Genomic DNA, 21,951 nt, shown 5'->3' with positions numbered 1-21,951 from the left:
TCATATATTCGTTTTTTGAAATTCATGACAATTTTTTTTTTAAAGATGAAAAATACTCATTTTCAGTTTTTGAAAAGTCAAAATTTTGGTTTTTAAAAAACTGAATTTCACTGTTTGTGGACTCGACCAAGTTAATTGGCATTGGCCTATGCATCGACTGTTTTATCTATATTATGTATGCCCAAACATTTAAATTTGGGGATGTCTTGGCTTTTTGGTCATCATGCATGCCTCTACACTTCACGTTAAGAGTCGTGTCCTACCACACGCAACCTAATTTTTTTCAATAAAAAATAAATATTTTTTAGTTTATTAAGAAACAAAAAAAAATGCCCATCATGGAATAGGTGGGATGTGATACCAAAACTTCTTGAAGAGGTCAGTATGATTTTACCGATATACTATTTGAATAATAATAATAATAGAACCAGGAATCGTATTATACCTAAGGAATACAAGATTTAGACCAGTTTTAGAGAGAAAAGTTTTAGTTTTTCAAAAACCAAACAATAAATAAATTTGGTTTTTAAAAAATAAAAATTTAAAATTTTTAATTTTTTGAAAATGGGTAGTTTCATCTTTTTTAAAAGAAATTGTTATGAAGTTCAAAAAACAGACATATGAGTATTAATAAAAAAATTTAAATATTTTCATAATAACATAAAATAAAACGGATATATATGTAATTTTTCCTAATTATTACGTGATTCCCAAAATTTTAGACCAAACCACTCTTCCTAAAAAGGTGTTTTGGGCGAGAGAGAATATACACAGCGTACTCCGCGGGAACATAGAATACGTGCTTAAAAGTTTTAAGACAGCACCAGAGCTCGCATAAAATGTCCTGAAGTGGATTTAGGAATACACCACCGTGGAAGCTGCGTAACTGGACACGTGGCAAACACTATATAGTTCCGCAAACAGCCGAATATTTTAAGGTTCCATCTATCCCCTCATTTTGCTTACCCGTTAATTAATTAAAGCGGCTGATTGCTTTGCTTTGATGATGGCAGGCTAAAAGCTGAGAAACTAGGGTTTCAACAAAAGGACAGGTCCCCTAGACACAGAATACTTTACGGACAGAGAGAGGGACACTGGTTCTTATAGTCCTGAGGAGAGAGTTCGTTTTAAAGGGAAACTGGTTTTTTTCGACAATAGAGAGAGACTGAGAGTGTGCCAAAGAGAACCTAGACCGTTGAAATAGAGAGAGAGAGACAATCAAAGAGAGAGATACCGCTTTTCGGGTTAGAGAGAGAGATGAACAGATTTCCAAAACGAGAAAGTGAGGTATTTAGAGAGAGAAAGTGATTTCTTTTTGAGAATCTAGAGAGAGAGAGAGTGATGTCAAAACCAGAATGTGAGATAGATAGAGAGAGTGACTGATTTCCAAGGCCTTAAGAGTGAGAGATTATTTCCAAAGAGACCAGACCAGGAAGAGAGAGAGTGGTAGAAGGAAACCAGTTTTCACTTTTCAAGACAAGAGAGAGACCAGTTTCTAGAGAGAGAGAGTGTGCGAATTTCTTTCAGGACCTCATATAAGATCTTAGAGAGGTAATAATGGGGAGAGGACGAGTGGAGCTGAAGCGTATTGAGAACAAGATTAACCGTCAAGTCACCTTCGCCAAAAGGAGAAATGGCCTGCTGAAGAAGGCCTATGAGCTCTCGGTTTTATGCGATGCAGAGGTCGCTCTCATCATCTTCTCTAACAGAGGAAAACAGTACGAGTTTTGCAGTAGCTCCAGGTAAAAACTGCTTCCCTTTCAGGTCTCATTTTTTAAAACATTTTTACGAATATTTTGAAAGCAAATTTTTTGGGAACTTTCTATGTGATATGACCATAATGCAGTGGATTTCCATCACAAAAATATATATTACTCGGATTTTCCCTTGATTGACATTAGTTTTACAAATTCTCAGTTGAAAATGGAGTTGTCACCTTCGCGTTTGGTACAAATTTGAGTGCTGTTCGATTTTAATGTGAAGATCCTCTCGATCTTGTAGTACATGAGCCCTTTTCGTTATGTACTATAATTGATTTTGATTATTCATATGAGTAGATTCGATTTCAGTTTGAAATGGAAGATATCATGACAAATCTCTTTGTAAGAAATTTAATTTCAGGTGATTTACACAGTGGAAGTTTATTCTATTTGTTTATTTCCTTCAAATTGACTGTGATAATTTAAAAATCATAGGTCTGGTTGGATCTACGTTCAAAAACTATATTATTTTATAGGAAAAAACCACAGGGAGTACAGTTAAGTATCAGAACATGGTCCCTAAAAGTTCCTGCACCTCTCTATTTCCTTAACTCGAATTTTACTTATTTTTGTCTTCGGAATACAAGGTTAATGGCTATTTCTGGATTAGCCAAATCCACAATCATGAGACATAGGAATTCAGTCCCTCATACGTCTCTTATTTTGCAAAATGCAAACAAATGGTTACAGATTCAAAATATGTGTTTCCAGATCATTGGTAGCTCATCCTTCCACCTTAGCTCAGTGATTCAACGAAGAAAAATGAGAATAGTCGATTCTATTGAAGGTATGCCATGAAAGGTTTATGTGACTGTGAACAAATTCTCCTAGAGCTTTATGAAAGTCTATACTTCTCCTTCCCCTCAAATGCCTGACTTATTCCATTGTTATGTCAAAATCATGTTTTCTAATCTTTTCGAGTCCCACTCTTTTAATCGTTTTATCTCACTAGCATTTGAATCTATCATGAATCTTTTAGATCTTTAGATAAATGATAATTATGTGAATCTGTGAGTCGGCTTACAGGGAGGAATAAGTTTGTTTTTAATTTTTTTTTTTAATTTGGGGTCTTTTCCTACGGTTTTTAAAGTTTGTTAAGTGTATATAACCTCCCTTTCAGCAATGTTATGTTCTAAAGTGAAGCTCCTGCAAACAAAATGTTTAGTTGCTCCCATGAAGACCATGAGAAGCTTAGTTGTTACTGTGTAAAGTATACTATATCCTTTAGCAGTCTGCCATAGGATTCTATTCGATGGTTCATTTTGATATTCAGTTAATAATTAGAAGGTAAATTTTGAGGTTGTTTCAATGAATTTCAGATTGAAAAATGCCATATCTTCTTATTGAACAAGCTATTTAATTTGCATGAAAGCGTTTCATGGTTTGTGAAGATTTACCATTAAACTCTTGATTGGGGTTACTTATTTCTTCTTCGTAGTGCTTATGTTTGAGTCCAGACAGCTTGCTTGCTCCGATATGTAACATAATATCATGGCGAACTATATTGGAGCTACCGCTGACTATTGGTGCCAATTATATATATATATATATATATGTGTGGTTGGATTTGTTTATGAAATTTCTTTCATATGAGGCGGTCTTAAAATGCAAAAGGAAATCCTTCCTCCCATTTCTGAATTTCTTAAGATATCAGCTAATCTATCATTAAAAATAAGATGGTTTAGCGCTCGTCCTAAAAAGAAACTCTTTTCTTATTTTTTAGTTCAGAATTGGACTTTTCTCCAGTAACGTGACTGGTAAAAGATTTAGATCTTTCCATATGTTAACTTTTGTTTGTATTTCAAAACATATGTGAAGTAGATCTTTATATACTTCATGTAAATTTAGAGAAAACTAAGATAATATCTGGGTGGTAAATTATTGTGATCCTTTAAACAATTTTATGCACAATAGTCCTTTTCACTGTGGTAGCCTTTTTCACCGTGGTAGACCTTTTCAATATGGCAGCCGCTTTTACTGCGGTAGACCTTTTCACTGCAGTGGCCACCGCAATAGACCTTTTCACTATGTTAGCCTTTTTCACTTGCGAGAAAGTTCTCCACAAGCTTTTTTAAGCTATAAGCTTGATTTCTTATGCTCATGTGGCCTAGCCTCTTATATGTATTATTTTGCTTTTGGCTGGATTTTATTCTTTTTATTTTGACATTGGACGTAGCATGTATTGGCATGAATACATATTTTTATATATGTAATTAGATTATGTAACATATATTTTTCCTCACTTATCTTGCTATTGTATGATGAGGTGTTCTTATCATAATCAAGGTTTCAAAAAATGCTAGGTGGCCCCTAATATGGCTGGCGTGGCACCCACCGCCCAAAGCCTTAGATGCCTTGTAGTACAAATTCTTTAGATACATGCATATATGTTTGCCCAAACGCACATATATGTATATATTAATGTCAATTTTACAATTTATTGCATTTGTATGCATTGTAACATACTTTTTATATACAAACATGTCGCATGTTAAGAATAACTTAAAAAATATCACAAATTTTTTTAAAAAGTTAAAATTCTGATACTCTGTGTATTAGAATTAGTCTCCAGCTCTCCGTATTCCATGATAACATGGACTCCAACTCTCCAGGTCTTAAACAAAGTTACAAAAGTCTAAACCCAAACAACCAATAGTCCAAAAGATTAAAAAGTCCAACATCAAAATATCTTAAGTCCAAACCAAGATGGTGCAATAAAAATAAAATATAAAACTACAAAAGAAGAGATAGGAGATCTGTGTTTCTCCAATTGTCATCAGTAAGAATTAGAATCAATATCATCATTTCTCACATATGCTTCTGAATCGATGCCATCATCATTGGAACTACCACCCTCTTAAACATATTGTTCTTCCACAATTTCTTTTGTATTGGGCTCCTCCTCGTCTATCTCCCTTGCCATCTGTGGGTGTGAAGTATCAGCAACAGTTGTTGTTCGAGTGGCCCTCCTAGGATTAGAAGCTAGACCAGCCTCCTTGACCATCTCCCAGGTCAAACCCTCCCCGAGGAAGACCTCCTCAGTGCCAGGGTCTTCTACTAGCCAATCAAAAGCATTCTCCCTGTCTTTCGAAGTGATGTGATCCTTCTTTTTGGTTAAAATTCTCCTTGATCCTAAACCATGTTATTGAGCTTCCTTTGCTAAAGCCTATTTCTTCTCTTTATACTAATAAAAAAAAATACATTAGTCGTGCACTACTAGTCTACTACTACTACTACTACTAATTGACCCAACTGTTAGTAATATACTAATGTATTATATCACATGTTAATATGTTTATATCTATTATCTTCTATGAATCTATATTAGAAAAATGAACTTGTAAACAAGAAAAAAATAAAAAATACTATCTCAAATGAACTCTAATTGCACTTACAACCAGAAGAGCTATGTCAAACTCAAGATTTGAATAGCCATGTTCTAGAGGTGTGGTGAGCGCAACTCTGATGTTGTCTCTACTATTGGGCTGCATTTAACATTATCATAAAGAATTTTACCAAATTTAAAATACAATATTAGTTATTAGGGACTTGAAAGAAAATTTCCGAATGAAAGTACAAAATGTACTATTATTACCTTGTTCTGCTTTGCTCCTCTATCATAGTGTCATTTCTTTCCCTAACGAATTCAAAACACATTTGTACAAAATGATCTCTTCAGTTTATATCTTATCTTGGACATTCGGCTCGGGAACTAATCTCTCAAAGCACTCATAAAACCTTTTATAATTGTATCTTTTGCCTCAATACCACCATCAGTATAAAAAAACCTTGGGCTTCAAGTAGTTCCCTGCTGTATATAGTGGTCTATAGAGCTGTCTATCCTACTTGTTATCTATAATCAACCAAATTGAGCCATATTTAGCCTCATCATTGCCTTGATTCTATGCAATCTCCTTTTTAGCTCCTACAAGTGCATCATATATAAAGTACATAGAGGGCTTATCAGCATCAACCAAGCTCAAGAACTTTACCAAGGGTAGAAATACTCATATTGCATGCTTTGCGCACAGAAAAAATATTTAGAAAGAATAATATATTGTGCCTTCTTTCCCTTAGCATCTCTAGACACCTCCACTTTCTCCAATCCTCTGAAGCAAACATAGTCCTCAGTGGGATCCTCCTTTTATACATTCTCTTAAGACTAAGATAGGCAATGGTAAATCTAGTGACCCCGAGCCTCACTGGGTCCCTCTTCCTAGTAAACTTTCATATCATGCTAAAGGTAATGGTGTGATTATATATGAAAATTGGGGTCAGGTGAGGCCTCGGGCCAGTTGGGCTATGCATCTAAGGGAGATTTGCGAGCCTCATCCTTGACCAACACGTATGCAACCAACAGGGGTCTTGACAGTAGCATTTTTCACTACGGTAAACAAGTTCTCCCCAAGCTTTTGCAAGCTATAAGCTTGCTTTGTTGTGCTCATGTGGCCTAGCCCTTATAGATATAATTTTATTTTTGGCTAGTTTTTACTCCATATACTTTAATAATATTTTGGTACATCCTTTTCCTAGCTTCCTATGAGGGTGACGTGGGGCTTTTTCTTTTGAAATGGGATGTGACATGTATTGCATGAGCACGGGTCTTCACATTTGTATTTATTATATCAACTATTGCGTTAACTTGCCACTTTTCTGACGAGGTGTTCTCATCATAGTCATTCTTTATATACCCCATCGTCACCCTTTATTAACTCTCTGACAATCTTGTATCTCTCTCTCTTCCCCCCCCCCTCCTTTCAATAGCCTATCTTTATGGGAGATCACATGCAGCTCCAAATTTTGTGATCTGATGAGGCCATGACTTGAGATGGGCATACAGTTTATACATGTACAAATTTTATTTTTCTAGTTCTTTTCTAGTGTAATCTATTAATAAATACAAGTAAATTTATTCATGTATTTCAGTATTTCCTATCAAGTCTTTGTGGTATTATTATTGACTGGAAGAAGTATCAGTTTTTTAAGCTGCACTGAGAGAAGTATTTATTGTTATTTTGAATTATTGTTTCCAATCGATATATATTGAAACTACTACCAATTGAAAGACATCAGTATTCGGTGTTGAGGTTTTGTACAAGTCATTTAATCATGCAACTTAGAGGTTCAAGAAGAACTTTTTTTATTTGGCTGCATCGTAGGAGTGTACTCGCCAAGACCGATTGCACCTTAAAGTTCTTTTGAATCAAGGGTATTTAACACTTCGAAGAATGCAAGTTCTCTTATATCTCCAAATTTTTAACTTTTGTCTCCCTAAAGATCTTTATCAAATTTAATTGAGGTCTATTAACCACTTTTCCAAATTTAAATGGAAGTCAAGAAACTAACCAAGACCATATCATGTTCTGCTGGGGAGTTGGGGAGCCTCAATGCGCATTCTTGCTATTATGTCTTCCTCAATATTCAACAGCATATTTGTGCATTCCTCAGCAAGAAAATTTTGATGCTTATGGTATCTGTTCTATATTTATCGTTCTACTTAAACCAAGATAATAGATTAATGAAACTTTTGTGGTTGGAAGATCAGTTTGATAGTACCATAGTTGAATTCAAAAGCCTCACTACTTTATTATGTACATTGAGTGGATATTTCCTACGGGTATTCCTGGATATTCTACGATTTTTACATCAACATTTGTACATCAGTCTTGAACTCTGGATGCATTTTACCCATTGCACAAAAATTTGGCAACCCACTTAAAAGCATACATATGTGGTTCATGTGAAGGGACTATAACCATGGGCATGACAAATTGAAATTCACTATATTAAATTTTGGGATAGATAGTAACCTCTCTAACCATCAATAAGACCCTATCGAGTGACCATTTTTAAACCAACTATCCTAATTGAATCTTGTGTCGATCACCCGTCTCTATTCCACAGCTAAATTACTATTGAGGAAGTGAACTTTAGAGCAACGAGGACTTTCTCTCACTAAAAGGGATATTAGACTCTTTTGATAAGTATGCAAAGCCCAAAGTTTCTATGTTTATTAGGATACCCATTTTGTACGATGTTAATCTGTTTCTTTCTAGGAAACCAAATTATATAGGAAGTACATTTATTTCCTAATGGTGTAAGGGTTCCTAATTTTGGGTATTTAAGACTCCCATTATTTTAGGGAAGTTTCACCTAAATATATGGGAAGATGAAATCTTTATATTCTGAGAAGGGAATCGGAATGAGAGGGCACTAAGCGAGTCACTATTTGGTTCCTCTCTATATAAAATAACTTGTAGAGAGAGAAAGTGAATATGTATGCCAGGAAACACCAAGAGAGTAGGGTGGGTTTTCTAGAGAGAAAACCCCCCGTTTAGTGCTTGCGTGAGAGATCTTGAAAACTATGGTAATTAAGATGCTTGTATAGTGTTTTTTTTATTAGTAGAAGAGAGGTTGATGTCCCATGGATGTTGAAAATTACTGAATGACATAAATCTTTCTATTTTGCTCCTTTAATTTTATGTACTAATTTTCCCCCCTTATTTTTGCCCAAAACTTGGTTTTTATCCTCTACAATTGCTTTAAGAGCCTTGTTGAGCACAAGATTGGTGGTGGATTGCATAACTTTAACAATGACTATCGGAAGTTCAATTAAATATGAAATCCCAAAATTTGATGCTTTGAATTTCTCAATCTAGAAGTTGAAAATGCACACAGTTAGTGAAAAATAGTTGTGTTGTTGCTTTAAATGGCAAAGGAAATATACTTGCAAAGATGGATGAAGAAGAATTTGATGAAAAGGATGAGTCGACCAAGGCATATATTCTTTTGTCTTATATAAATTTGTTTTATTCAATGTATCCTCAGAAACTATAATGAAAGATTTATGGAACATGCTAAAAAATACTTATGAAGGTAAGTCTCTTCCTAATAAAATTTTTCTTCATTGACAACTTTATAATCTTAAAATGAGTGACGTTTCTTCCTTGTAATGGCACTTAAATGAGTTCAATGCGCTGATTAGCAAGTTGATTTCACTAACTATGAAAATCAATGAAGAAGATAAAGCAGCCATATTACTTTATTCTATGCTGAAAGCATGGGTATGCTGACCATGAATCTTAATAGTGCCATGTCACTTGAATTTGATTGCATCAACACTTCTTATAGAGAAGTCTAGACAAAATTTTGGTCAAGATTCCTCTGTGAATGCATTTGTAGCATGGGTAGATTAACAAGAAACTTTTGAAATGGGTCAATCAAGATCCAAGTTGAGAGGGCGTAAGAAAGTCAAGTGTTGGGGCTATAGAAAATTAATATATATGAAGAAAGATTGTAAAGAACTGAAACAAAATTTCGAAGCCCATAAATATCGTTCTAATGGGAATCCTGGTACAAGTGAATCTCAAAAAATCTAGTAGAAGAAATTGAGATTTTTGGAGATAGAGAACTTTCATTTGTGGATAAGGAGAAAGTTTGCTCTATTCGCTATTTGATTCAGGTGCATCCTTTCACATGAGTCGACATAGGGATTGGTTCTGTAACTACCAATCATGTAATGGAGATATTGTTTACATGGGAAATAATGACTCATTTAAAATAGTGGGAATTAGGGATATGAGAATCAAGATATTCAATAGAGTAGCATGCACAATCCTGGGTATCAAACATGTTCCAAGTCTTAGAAAAATCTCCTATCCTTAGGAAAATTTGATGTGCAATATTTCAAGATGGTAGTAATTGTTTGAAATTTTTCAAGGGAGTCCCAATAGTTGCAAGAAGACAATTAACAAACAATCTGTACAGACTTATTGGAGAAACAATTTTGGAAAGGTTGATATTACAGAGGTGGACTTCACCATGACATGGCATATATGTTTGAGCCACATGAACGAGTGGGAACTCAAGGTAGTTCTTGAGAAAAACCTCCTCCCTAGTTTAAAATTTTTTACTTTAGATTTATGTGAGTCATGCTTATTTGAAAAGTAGAATAGATTATACTTTGCTTTATCTATCAATAGAAGTAAATATTTTTTGGAATTGATTCACTTGGACACATAGGAATCATCTGTTGTCCTTATGGGGGGTGCTACTGATTTTGTCATTTTATTAATGATTTTTCTAGAAAACTATCGATTTATATGCTAAAAAGGAAATCAGATGCCTTCAGTTGTTTCAAAAATTTCAAGGCTTAGTAGAAAATAATAAAGGAAGGATAGCATCAAGTGTCTAAAAACAGGGAGAATTTTGTTAAGGTGAATTTAATAATTTTTGTAGTGAGCATGATATTGGTAGGCAGTTCATAACCTCAACAAAATAGAGTTATTGAGAGGATGGATCATATCATTATAGAGTGCGCTAGGTATATGTTGATTTTTGCTAGGTTAAAGCAGTGTTTCTGGATAAAAGCAGTTCATATAGCTTGTTTCCTAATTAAATAGATCTCTCAATGTTATTTATTGACTACAAGCGGCCAAGAGATGTTTGAATAGGTAAACCAGTTGATTATTCTTTCCTTTATGTTTTTGGATAGTGATGCATATCCTTTAATTCCAAATGAGAAGAGAACTAAGTTGGACACAAAATCTAAAAATTGTATTTTTCTTAGCTATATAGGTGGTACAAAGGGGTGCAAATTGTGGGATCCTATTGAGCACAATATTATTGTTAGCCAAGATGTTAGTTTCTATATAGAAAAAGAAAGATAACCCAAACGCAAAAACTGTTGAGGTAGAATGCTCCCATGAAAACTAGCAAGATGGTAGTTAGGACCAAAATTCTAAAATAGTCTAGGAGCTTGAAGGATGTTTAGGTGGTATTAAATTGTGAAGATCTAAAAGGCCTAAAAAGCTCTTGTGAGGCTTAACTACTATGTCTCTTCTTACGCTTGCCTAATAGAAGATGATGAGTTAGTTTCTTATTATGAGGCATGTGAAGTCGATGAAACCGGTCAATGGAGAGCATCCATGGAAGAGGAGATGGAGGCCTTACAGAAAAATAACGCATGGGATCTCATCGAATTACTAGAGAGACGAAAAGCAATTGGTTGTAGATCGATAAGAAGAAAAGTCCTGATTACATTGTATTGTTGTTGATGTTGGGGTTATTTAGCCATTTAAAGGCCTTTTAGAGCATGTGCCAAAATTATTATAGTGATATTGTGGTTCTAGTGGGAGTGTGGTCCACATTGGATTATGAAGCAATACAAATGCCAAGACTCACCTGAGCTTTGACCGGCTATGGCTCAAGGTGATATCTAAATCCAGTATCCCCAAGCATTTGAGCATAACCGATAAGGTTTCGATATGGGGTTACCCCTTAATGATGTTAGAGTTGTGCTTAGGATGGTATGGTAGGGACCTAGTGTGACCCCTGTGTGTGATGGTTAGCCGGAGAGGACAAGGTCCAAAATCCTTATCATTACCATCATACAGTATATATATTAGCTAGTCGTCCAGGAAGCAACCTTTTCAATAAGGGTGTGTGTTGTGTACATGTGTTGAAGAGATGACTCCATGCAACAATAGACTATGTTGGAATGACCCATGGAGCAAGTGCTGGAATGAGGCATGGACTTGTCCTCAAAAAAAGGCATGTAATGCATGGACTAAGATTGTCTTTTTTATTTATTGGTTGGTTTTGATAGTCCAATGATGAATTCCCGCGAATGGTTGCCGGTCATATGAACTATTGGGTCAATTTAAGAAGATGCAATGAGATAGGACTTCTAAAAGGTTGGAGTCCTCAGTACTAACTCTTTGGATCCAATTCTCATCAAGACTTCTTAAATATGTGTAACTATATTTTAGTTATATTTTAGATAATTAAAGTGCATTTTTAGACCTCTCTAGATATTTTATTTTATTAAAAAATAATTTTTAAATAGGAAAAATCAATTTTCTTGACTTATTTTAATCTGAGAGAAAAATAAAATATTAAAGGTTTTATAAAATTTATTTTCATATTTTAAATTTTTATTTAGGTTGTGAAGGGGCCATTGGGACCTTGTGCCCACCACATGCAAGCCCATTTGTGGGTCAGTGGGGCTCACATGGCTCTCCATGTGTGGGACACCCCACTTCCTTCTTCTTTCCTTTTTGTTTGGCTTGTGTGCTAAGCCACTTTCTTGATTGGAAAAAAAAAGTAAAGTGTTTGTAAAGAATTTGATTGATTTCAAGTAGGAAAATGTAGAAATTAATTGAAATTGATTTGCCAAAAGATAGCCTTTTCTCTAAATAATATTTGATGGGAATAGAGTTATGGAAACTGAGGGATAATAGTTCTATATCATTCATTTTAATCATGCTGGCTGATCTAAGGATTGAATGGATGAGTTCTCTTAACCTCACAGGTCTCAATGATTAAAGGTCAATATTGAGTTTCATAATGATGACAATACCCTAACCCTAAAAACGCTAGCCTTTATATTATAAATACTCTCAATGGGGGGTCCTTTTCTCGACACCTTTAACTAGCCTCTCCCTCTCTGAACCATAGGGCAGGCACACCCCCCTCTATCTTATTGTCTTTCTCTCTCATCTTAGTTAGGATTCCAATTTGATTAGAGTTAGAACCCTAGGGGCTCACCAAGCCACAAGGGTGGCATGCCCTAGCCCATATGCATTGAGTCTTGCTTATGCGATTGAGCCTTGATTAAGCTCTACCCCATGTCATTCTCACAAGTGGTTTTGCCTAGGTGTCTTGAATTATGAGACGAGTTTAGATCGAGATCCCATGTGTCATTGGTGGAAGATACCCGATGTGAGGTGTGCAAAGTCCTACGGCAAAGAATACGGTATTTTTTTATTTCACGTCTTCTTGAATTTATTCCAAGTAATACGTAATTTCATATTCATGTTATGAATGAGATTTTGTTTTGATGGCAAGCAAGTGAGAGTCTTTGGCATGCTTTGTGTTTGTCTTAGTTTATATATTGTATTAAGACACTTATATATGATCTGGGTGGTAAAATAAAGAAAAAGGATGAAAAATTTAATCGGTATTTGTTTGCCCGGGCCACATTGTCCTACCTTCAGTTGAAAGTGACAGTGGCCGATTGGTTTTGAAAGGCTATGCTCAATAGTTAGGTATTAATTTTGATGAAATTTTCTTTCCTATTGTACGCATGACTACTATTAGAGTTATTTTGGCTATAGTTGTTGTTCTTGATTAAGAGTTCTAACAATTAGATGTGAAAGCTTCTTTCTTGCATCGCCATTTAAAAGAAGACATTTTTATTACCCAACTGGAAGTTTTTATTGAGGAAGGTAAAGAGAATTTGGTTTGTAAGCTCAAGAAATCATTGTATTTGGTTGAAACATGCACCGAGTTATTGGTACAAAGGGTTTGATTCTTTTATTTTGAGGTTGAATTTTCATAGGATTACAAAACTTAGAGCTTAGTTGACTAGAGAATTTTAGATAAAAGATTTGAGAGCCGTTAATCAATATCTAATGAGTATACTAGAGACAAGAAGAACAAGAAAATCTTGGTAACTCAAAAGGATTATATGGAGAAGATTTTGTGGCCCTTCAATATAGAAATTGCTAAACCATTTAGGGCCTCATTTCCTGTACATATGAACTAAAGTAGAGAAGATATAGATATCTCAAGTATCATATTCATTAGCAGTAAGGAACCTCTATTTGCTATGGTTAGCACTAGACTTAACATAGCACAAGCAGTGGCAGTTATGAGCCTTACATGACAAATCCTAGCCATGATCACTAGGCTGTTGTGAAGTGGATCCTTCATTATTTGAAGGAAACATATAATGCTGACGTTACTTACAATGGAAGGATTTGAAAGCTGCCAGTTATGTTGATGTGGATTTGTAGGTGACTTGGACAAAAGCAGGTCTGCTATCGGATAGGCTTTTTCTTTGGGAGGCAGTGTCGTAGTTAAGTATCAAGGTGACCATCTATGGTAGCTTTGTCTTCTATAGAGGTTTAGTAGATGTCACTTACTCATACATTTAAAGAAGTAATTTAACTAAATAGATTACTTGATGAGTTCCATGTTGTGTAAGAAAGATTATTGCTTCATTGTGATAACGAAAGTACCTTGTTTTTAGCAAGGACTCTACCCTTCCAAGATAGGAATAAGCATATCGATGTTCAATATCACGTTGCTTGCGATGTAGTAGGACAATTTTATTGCAGAAAAATCATAATATTGAGAACCAGCATATATTTGAACTAACCCCATTGAGAAGGGGAAGTTCACTCTTGTTTTTTTTTTTTTTTATATCCATACGTCTTGACTTCAAGATGATTAATTAGATGGTTTTCCAACTTCAAAGTAGCATTTTTTTCAATGTGCACCTTAATTCTAAAATTTAAGGTATATATATATATATATATATACATACTACCCAAGTGCTCTCATATACGTATAGTAGATATATAAGGCTGCTCGCTGAACAACACTCCGAACTGCTTCCAAGTCAATCCCCAACTCACACTCTGGCTCCGGTTCCAGCTCCCCCACCCAGCACCTATGGAACTAATTTTCTTCCACCATTCATGCCCACATTGGGACCTTCATGAAGTGGAGCCTCCTCCCTCTTGCCCTTAAGACAAAGCCTTGGGCCAATGTCCCAACCCTCTAGGTCATTTCCCATAACATGTTACATGTATATGTTAAGATAGTCATACTAACTCCCTTATATAGACCTCCATGGAATCATGTTTTGTGTTGAACTTAGACTCGCACATCTAATAGAATATTTGTTTTGTGAGGGTGGTTAAATCCCAAGTATCCATCCCTTGGCCTACTATCATGGATCAAGGGTGAATATTCATCATTATTCCTAGTAGATTTTTTCTCATCACTCTTCCAATCCTACTTGGAATCCTATAGATCCCATTTTAGAATGTCATAATTGACTTATAACGAACTTACAACAAATTTGTAACAACCTTTCCAGATCTTATAGAATTCTTTCCAAGACATAGTCCTAATCAATTTTGACTTTTCTAAATCCTAGTCACCATTGAGGATCATTTTTGAAAAAAATCTGAACTAGCACTCAATCTAGAAGGCACAACATCACTTAAGGACAAAATTGTCCACACACCCTTGTCTCATTGGTGATTGGGATGTGTGCCACATGGAACCACTGGCCAATGGAGTCTACTTGGACCTTTTTTTGCCCTTCCATGTGGCACAGGTAAAAAAAAAAAAAAACAGAAAGAGACCTATGACCCACATGTCTCCTATACATGGTGCTCATGATTGTTCTATAGTAGCTAGCCAAGGCATAGAGGACCCAACAGAACTTTTACCCGCATGGCTAATGATTGATCTATCCTAACTAGCCATGGCATAGAGCAGAAAATTAAGTTCTTCATGGTGGACATGCATTTCAAATTGAGCTCATTAAAGGCACCAAAAGGACAAAACAAAAACTGCTATAGAAAAACAGATACTGGTTTTCACTACCACATGGAGAATGGTCAGCTCACAACCATCGACTTGTTCTTAAGCAAATTATTAGATAAAGATCATGGTTTATGACAAGCTAATTGTCCCACATGTTGAAGTCTTAAAGTTCTAACAAAGTTAGAAACAATGGCACCTCATAAAGTAGGTGCTTTAGATGAAAATTGTGGTTTACAAAAATCTTATTGCCCTATATGCTGAAGTCTTCACCTTGTATCTCCAAAGTACCAAACATGAAACCCTTAATGAGGAAGTAAAACAACTTTCTGGTTATCACTCTTATGAGGCTTCTTGCTCTGTTTGATATTTTCTGTGTTAAGAGATATAGGAAGCCTTGTCATAGGTTTGAAATAAAATAATGAAGTGAAGATGGGCTTGATGTAAAGGAGGGAATTTAATCTACTTCTTAAAGGGACATATCATACATGCCAAAGGAGAAGGTATGTATGGTTGTATCATAGTAGGCTGGGTTAGTTTGTGATTGGGGACCTTAGAATAAGAATCTGTTGGAGGAAGGAGGCTACCAAGTACCAACTGTTACTAAAGTTGCTGCTGCAGTCGACGATGTCCATCACACATGATCAAAAGTTGCTTGATTTTTCAAACCCGCTTTTGTAAATTTACACACACTAGTTCTATACTCATCCATATTGTTTCCTAATATCTAACAAAAATTATGCGTAGCAAACTAGCCAAGTAACATTCTGTTGTTTTCTTATTTTTTGGAGGGAAAATAACTTTCTGTTGTCCTCAACCACAACATTGGAAAAATGGGAAAATCATGTCTGAGAAGAAGACACATGTAACTATTTGCCATCCCCACTCAAAGCATGGTGGAACGTCGTGTTATGGCCATTGACGCCCTAATCACCATGCCAAGAATCCCAGACCCAAAATATATGTCCTTCATGGAAAACAAAGGGGAACATTTCTTAAAATAATTGAAGCATACTTAATTAAAACTAAAGGTTCTGTTACAAATAATGAATCGAAGAATTCCTTTTGAGTGGGACTGATGCTTCCAAAAGAAAAAGACTTGAAGCACTGTTGCTCAAAAGTTTTCATTTGTTTGATGTTGTTATATCCCCATACTTCTCACATTTGGTGGCAAGAATTTTTTAATAAAGCCAGTTTGACTATCTTTACGATTTTGGAATATATAGCAGAGAGTAAAGTCATAGAATTTGCTTTCCATCATGACCATCTCAGGGTAATTGCATTCATAGATGTTCTGAAGAATCTTCAAGATAAACTAAGCCACGTCTCCATCATATGCGTGTTCATGTGGTACCCTTCTAATAAGAAAGGATATGAATTTTACAATCTAGTCTGTAGACAATATGTGGTATCCATTTGTCTCATTATAGAATGATCTATAACACCAATTAAAATGTGGTAACATTTGTCTATTGATTCTATTCAATTGTCCCCCTTTCTTCCAACTTCGTTCCTATCAACACTAAGCAATATATACTCAGAAGCAATATTATTAGAGAGTAACTTGTTAGTATGAGAGCCATTAGAATACTCATGATTCATATGTTTTCATACTCCTGCTTTATTACTTCAATATGAAAAGCTGCCTATTCTGAGTGTCATTAAGTAATTTTGTATACTTGCGCATACATTTAGTAATAGCTTTCTTTTTTAGACAGTTTTTATATGCCAATTGCTCATAAAAGTGTTTATTTTCAATGTATTTGGTGCATATTATTAAGTTCAGCGACTGAAAGTTTACCTTATTTTATACTTCAAATTTATTTTTCATTTGAAAAGTATTGAATCGTTGTCCACTAAATAGTTGCTTTGGAGACCATCACATCTTTCTGCAGTGGTAGACATGAAGATTAACTTCGTGGAAGTAGAAGGATCGTGCACACCTAGAAGCCAATTTCCGATGCTCAATTTTGCTACATTCATTAAATTGAACATGCAAGCAGAGATATAAAAGAATTCCAACCAATCAATAATAAAAAAAATAAAGAGAGATTTACACACACATGCAACTATGTATATAAGATATGTATGTATATGTATAACAAAATAGGAAAAGGAGAGAAGGATTGATCCCCTCAGTAGTTCTTTTTTCCAAAGTAAGCTAGCTAGGACCTGGCACCATAGAGTCCATACCTTAACTATTTCTAGATACTTCCAATGTATGGTATTGTATTTCACTTGATACACAAACATGCACGCACACACTGAGAGACAGAGAGCGAGCGAGAATGTTGTTGTGATTAAATATGTAAAATTTAGTTTGAATTGACATATCTATACGCTTCATTTATCCCAAAATAATATCCAAATGTCAAAGAAAACTTTTCCACCACTTGATTCTTTAGAAGTTGAGAAAAAAGTTTCAAACATGGCACATATAAATGTAAATCATGTAAGGAAAGGGAAAGTGGGGTTGCTGCTTGGTTATTTTACAATAGTTGGGAAATGGTTGCAAAAGAAAAAAAGCTGTTATTTTGGTCTTGTTGAGTGGACAGACTTGGCTGTTTTGCATTATCTTCAAAATGCATGGAAGTTGCTGTTGGAAGGATCCCGTCCCATGTGGAAGGAACCTCAAATGGCATTGCCTAATTGAGGGGGGCAGTTTTGGAAACAAAAATCATTGAAGCCCTTTAAAAAGCCTACTTGAGGGGGCTATGGTTCTTTATGTGGCTCCTCTTCTTTGTGTTGGAAGAGAGAGCGATCCTCTTCTTGAGATCCTCTTCTTTGTGTCGGAAGAAGAAAGAGAGAAGAGAAGAGTAGAGAAGAGAGAGAGAGAGAGTTCTTGTGGGGCTGTTCCAAAGCCGCTTAGCTATAGAAAAACCTAAAAAGGAGATATCCCATGACCGAGAAGGATCCTCTTGGAAAAAAGAGAGCCCAAGGGAAAAAAAACTTAGAGAGATACAACCTCTATAAGAACTTAGAGAGACTTGTAGCCTAAGAGAGAGCTTGCCTCTTAAAAAAAGGTTTGGATTGATCATCTCTTTTTTCTATGAATGTAGCCTAAAAAGGTGAACTACATCAATCTCCAATCCAATGCTTTATTTATTTATTTGCTTATTAGCATGTTTTTCCCACTCATATACATACACACACAAAGTATTAGGTGCTTTGTCCTATAAAAGTAAGGGTTCTATTGTGTGCATCTAAGTATTTGCGAGAGGGCTCGAATGGGTGCGCCAACAAAGTGCTATCAGAGCTAGTCTTTCCCTTGACTCCAGCACACCTTTGGTCATCCCTAACACCATTTATTGATGTAGGGAGCCCTAGCAATCATAGGACAAGCAAAAAAGAAACCTCCAAGTAGGTGAAAAGGAACAGTAAGGGACATACCTCAGTCAGAGACTGTTGGTGAGTAGCTATTGTGTAGAAAGGTCTTGACTGCAATAATTATTTTGACTGCAGGTCACCACCTTTACTAGCAGTAAAGTGTAGCAGTCGCTGACTAACCTTAACTGAAGGTAACACACCTTTGTTGCTGGTGACGCTTAAACCCCATTGACACCTTGACCACCGATGAGGACTTGATAGTTGGTGGGACCTTGATCGTCAATGAAAGCTTGACAGTCGGTGGGACTTTGACCACCGGTGACAACTTGATAGCCTAAGCGCTCGTGGCTGTTGTTGACATCTTGACCATTGGTTACAGACCCTAACAATCGGTGACCCTTCCTGACCATCAATGAGGGCATGGCATAAGTATCAGCCAGAGGAAGAAAGGGAGAAGAGAAGGGCTGTGAAAAATTTGTATGTGGATCAAAGATGGATTGTAATATTGGGAGTAGGATGATTTCACTCAACAGAATTGGATCATTTTGAAGCCAAAGATGGAAGATTATCTACATTGTTGGGATTGTACATGGCCACTAAAGGGGTAGAACACATGTTCGAAACCATGACCAATGATAGGTGGAAGAAGCTATATTGAAAGGCGCTCAAAACTATACGACAATAGCTGGATGAAGTTGTGTTCCACTATGTGTCGAGTGGGACCTTTTCCAAGTTAATGTAGGACAAGCTACATGACTACTACAAGAGAAAGACAGCCAAGAGTAGGCGTTCTTGATTTAGAAGTTAGTGAACTTTAAATTCAAGCACGGGGTTTCCATTGCAAAGCTCTTGAATAAGGTGTAAGGTATTGTTAACAAACTCGCAATGATGAAGATGTCCCTTGATGTTGAGCAGCAAGATTTGTTGTTGCTTAGTTCACTACTTAACAACTGGAAGACTATGATCTCCTAAGAAACTTAATGCCTGAGGGGCAAGTGACCATGAGTTAAGGCACTAGCAACCTATTGAATGAGAAGACGAGAAGAAGATCCTTTGACATATATACCTTGTAAGCTCTTGTCACAAACCGAGGAAGGTCCATGAATTGAGACCAAAATCGATCTAACCAATCCAAGGATAAAGGTAGATCGAAGTTGAGAAAGGGAGTCACTTACATTAATTAGAGTAGTAATGGGCACATAAAGAAAGAGTGTCGGAAGATTAAGAGGGAGCAAAATGAGGACAATGCCAAGAACAATATGGAGAAATCACTGCAATAACAATAGATATTGGAGTGGTCGGGAACAACGATGATGGGTGTATCAGTATTGCATCAAGTTTGTACAACTCTGATTAGTTTGCAGATACCATAGCATCATTCCATGTTACCAACATAGATACTATTTTGCTTCTTACAGAGCAAGAGACTTTGGCTTTGTAAAGATGAGGAATAATAGTTCTTCAAAGATTGTGGATAAGGGATGTACACATCAAGACTAATATTAAGATGAAGCTAGCTCTGAAAAATGTCAAACATACTAGATATCCATCTAAACCTCGTCTCAAGAGGGTCCTTAGATGATGGAGCATATCATTGAGTGTTCAACAAGGGACACTAGAAGTTGACAAAGTAATATCTTGTCATAGCAAAGGCAAGAAGTGTTGTTCACTCGATAGAACACAGGTGCATGTCTCCAATGGTGAAGTTAATGCCACCCTAGACGAAAGCTTACTAGGCCTGTGGTACAAGTGTCTCAACCATATAAGTGAAAAAGAAATGTAGATTCTAGAAAAGAAGCAAATCCTACCAAGTATTAAGAATACATCCCTAACCCCATATTATCATTGTTTGCTAAGCAAACAATATAGAGTCTCGTTTACTTGTAAGAGCTCTAAAGGTATGAAAGTCCTGGATCTGGTGTATTCATATGTGTTGATTTCATGGATGTGAAGTCACTTAGTGATGCCTCGTACTTTATCACGCTTATTAATGATGCTCCAAGAAAGGTGTGGGTGTACTTGATAAAATCAAAAGGATCGTTGAAGTGTCTTCAATCAAACAATAGGGAAGAGTACACCTTGAATGCTTTCAGAAGCTACTTCCTAAGCATGGTATAAGGCACGAGAAAACATATCCATAAACCCCCCCAACCCATTATTATGTTGTTGCAGAAGGGATAAATTGTACCATTATAGACAAAGTTAGAAGCATGCTACCTACCACCAAGTTACCAAAGCTATATTGGGCTACAACAGTCCTCAAAATATGCCACTTTATAAATAGATTGCCATCATTTCCTTTAGATGAGAAAATCTCAGAGAGAGTTTGGACCATGACATCTCTTATTCACTCTTTAGGGTATTCCGGTGCAAGGCATTAATGCACATACCCAAGGAATAAAGATCCAAGTTGGATGAGAAATCACTCTTATGCATCTTTTTAAGGTACTCAAATGAAGAGTTTAGCTACAAGCTATGGGACCTTGAGAACATGTTCAAGAGTATGGATGTGGTTCTTCAAGAAGGCTTAAAATTGAAGCCATGAGTCTTTAATGATTCAGAAGGACTGGTTATAGTTCCTCCACCCTGATGTCTAATGAAGATGGGAGAGAAGTGCAACAAGAGGATGGGTCCCAAGAATATGACATGCCAATTATGGATAATGTGGAGGGGGGGGAACAACGTGTTCAAGAAGTGCAACCTATAGTTGAATAGAGAAGGTCCTCTAGGGGACATAAACCCTCTAACGGGTACCTTGCATCAATGTATGTCTTGTATATCGAAGGGGGTGAATTAGAAAGCCACCAAGAAGCTCAATCCAATTAACACAAAGAGGAGTAATTTACAAGCTTAATAATCACATGGTTTACAAGCTACAAAAGAGTCTATACAACTGAAAAGCCTTAGATTAGTGGTATAAGAAGTTCTATTCCATCATGGAGAATCACAGGTACTAGAGAACAGCCTTAGACCATTGTGTGTTCATCAAGTCCTTCATGAGAAATTTGATTTCTTTTATTGTATGTTGATGACCATTGTGTTCGTCAAGATTGACAGGTTGAGTGACAAGTGTAATGCCTTTGCCATGAAGGACTTAAGACCTTCCACCTGTGCAAGAATGGTAGCTTCCAATCAAGGATGATGCAAATTGATGTGTATAAATATTTGATTCGGGATTTCCTAGAGAAGAAGTTGCTACAGTTAAAGAAGATCCATATTGACATTATGAAGACCTTGGCTAGAGATGGGCAGGAGCTGTGCAAAAACATGACTAATATGGGTGTTATCTGAGCATCGGGTAGATCTAAAAAGGAGAACCTCCCTCATTGGACAGGAGGGGGAGATTGTTGGGAGCATCCCATCCCATGTGGGAGGGGCCTCGATTGGCATTGTCTAATTGAGGAGGGCAGTTTTGAAAACAAAAATCAATGACTTGCTAGGCAAGTCATTGAAGCCCTTTAAAAGCCCTATGTGAGGGGACTACGGTTTCTTTATGTGGTCCTCTTCTTTGTATTGGTAAAAA

The 21,951-nt window shown here is 36.1% G+C and overlaps 1 protein-coding gene across 3 annotated transcripts in view; it reads left to right on the top strand.

The window, feature by feature from the left end:
• The first annotated feature begins 1,557 nt into the window (after positions 1-1,557).
• Positions 1,558-21,951, top strand: part of AGL9 (agamous-like MADS-box protein AGL9 homolog) — a 33,009-nt gene continuing 12,615 nt past the window's right edge. The window contains exons 1-2 of one of the 3 annotated variants that reach the window (XM_088868550.1): positions 1,685-1,742; positions 12,418-12,516. Coding sequence is in view for 1 of the 3 variants with exons in the window: in NM_001305834.1 (NP_001292763.1) it covers positions 1,558-1,742 (185 nt within the window). In the remaining 2 variants the exon portion in view is untranslated. Of the gene's footprint in view, positions 1,743-2,471; positions 2,548-12,417; positions 12,517-21,951 lie in introns of all 3 variants that reach the window. The other 2 variants (XM_088868551.1, NM_001305834.1) reach the window with 2 other exon arrangements.

Source organism: Amborella trichopoda, chromosome 6 (genome assembly GCF_054954075.1).
Source record: "Amborella trichopoda isolate Santa Cruz 75 chromosome 6, AtrichopodaSantaCruz75HAP2 v2.0, whole genome shotgun sequence".
Taxonomy (NCBI): Eukaryota; Viridiplantae; Streptophyta; class Magnoliopsida; order Amborellales; family Amborellaceae; genus Amborella; species Amborella trichopoda.
The sequence above is the reverse complement of the archived record's forward strand: the minus strand, read 5'-3'. Positions and strand labels throughout refer to the sequence as shown.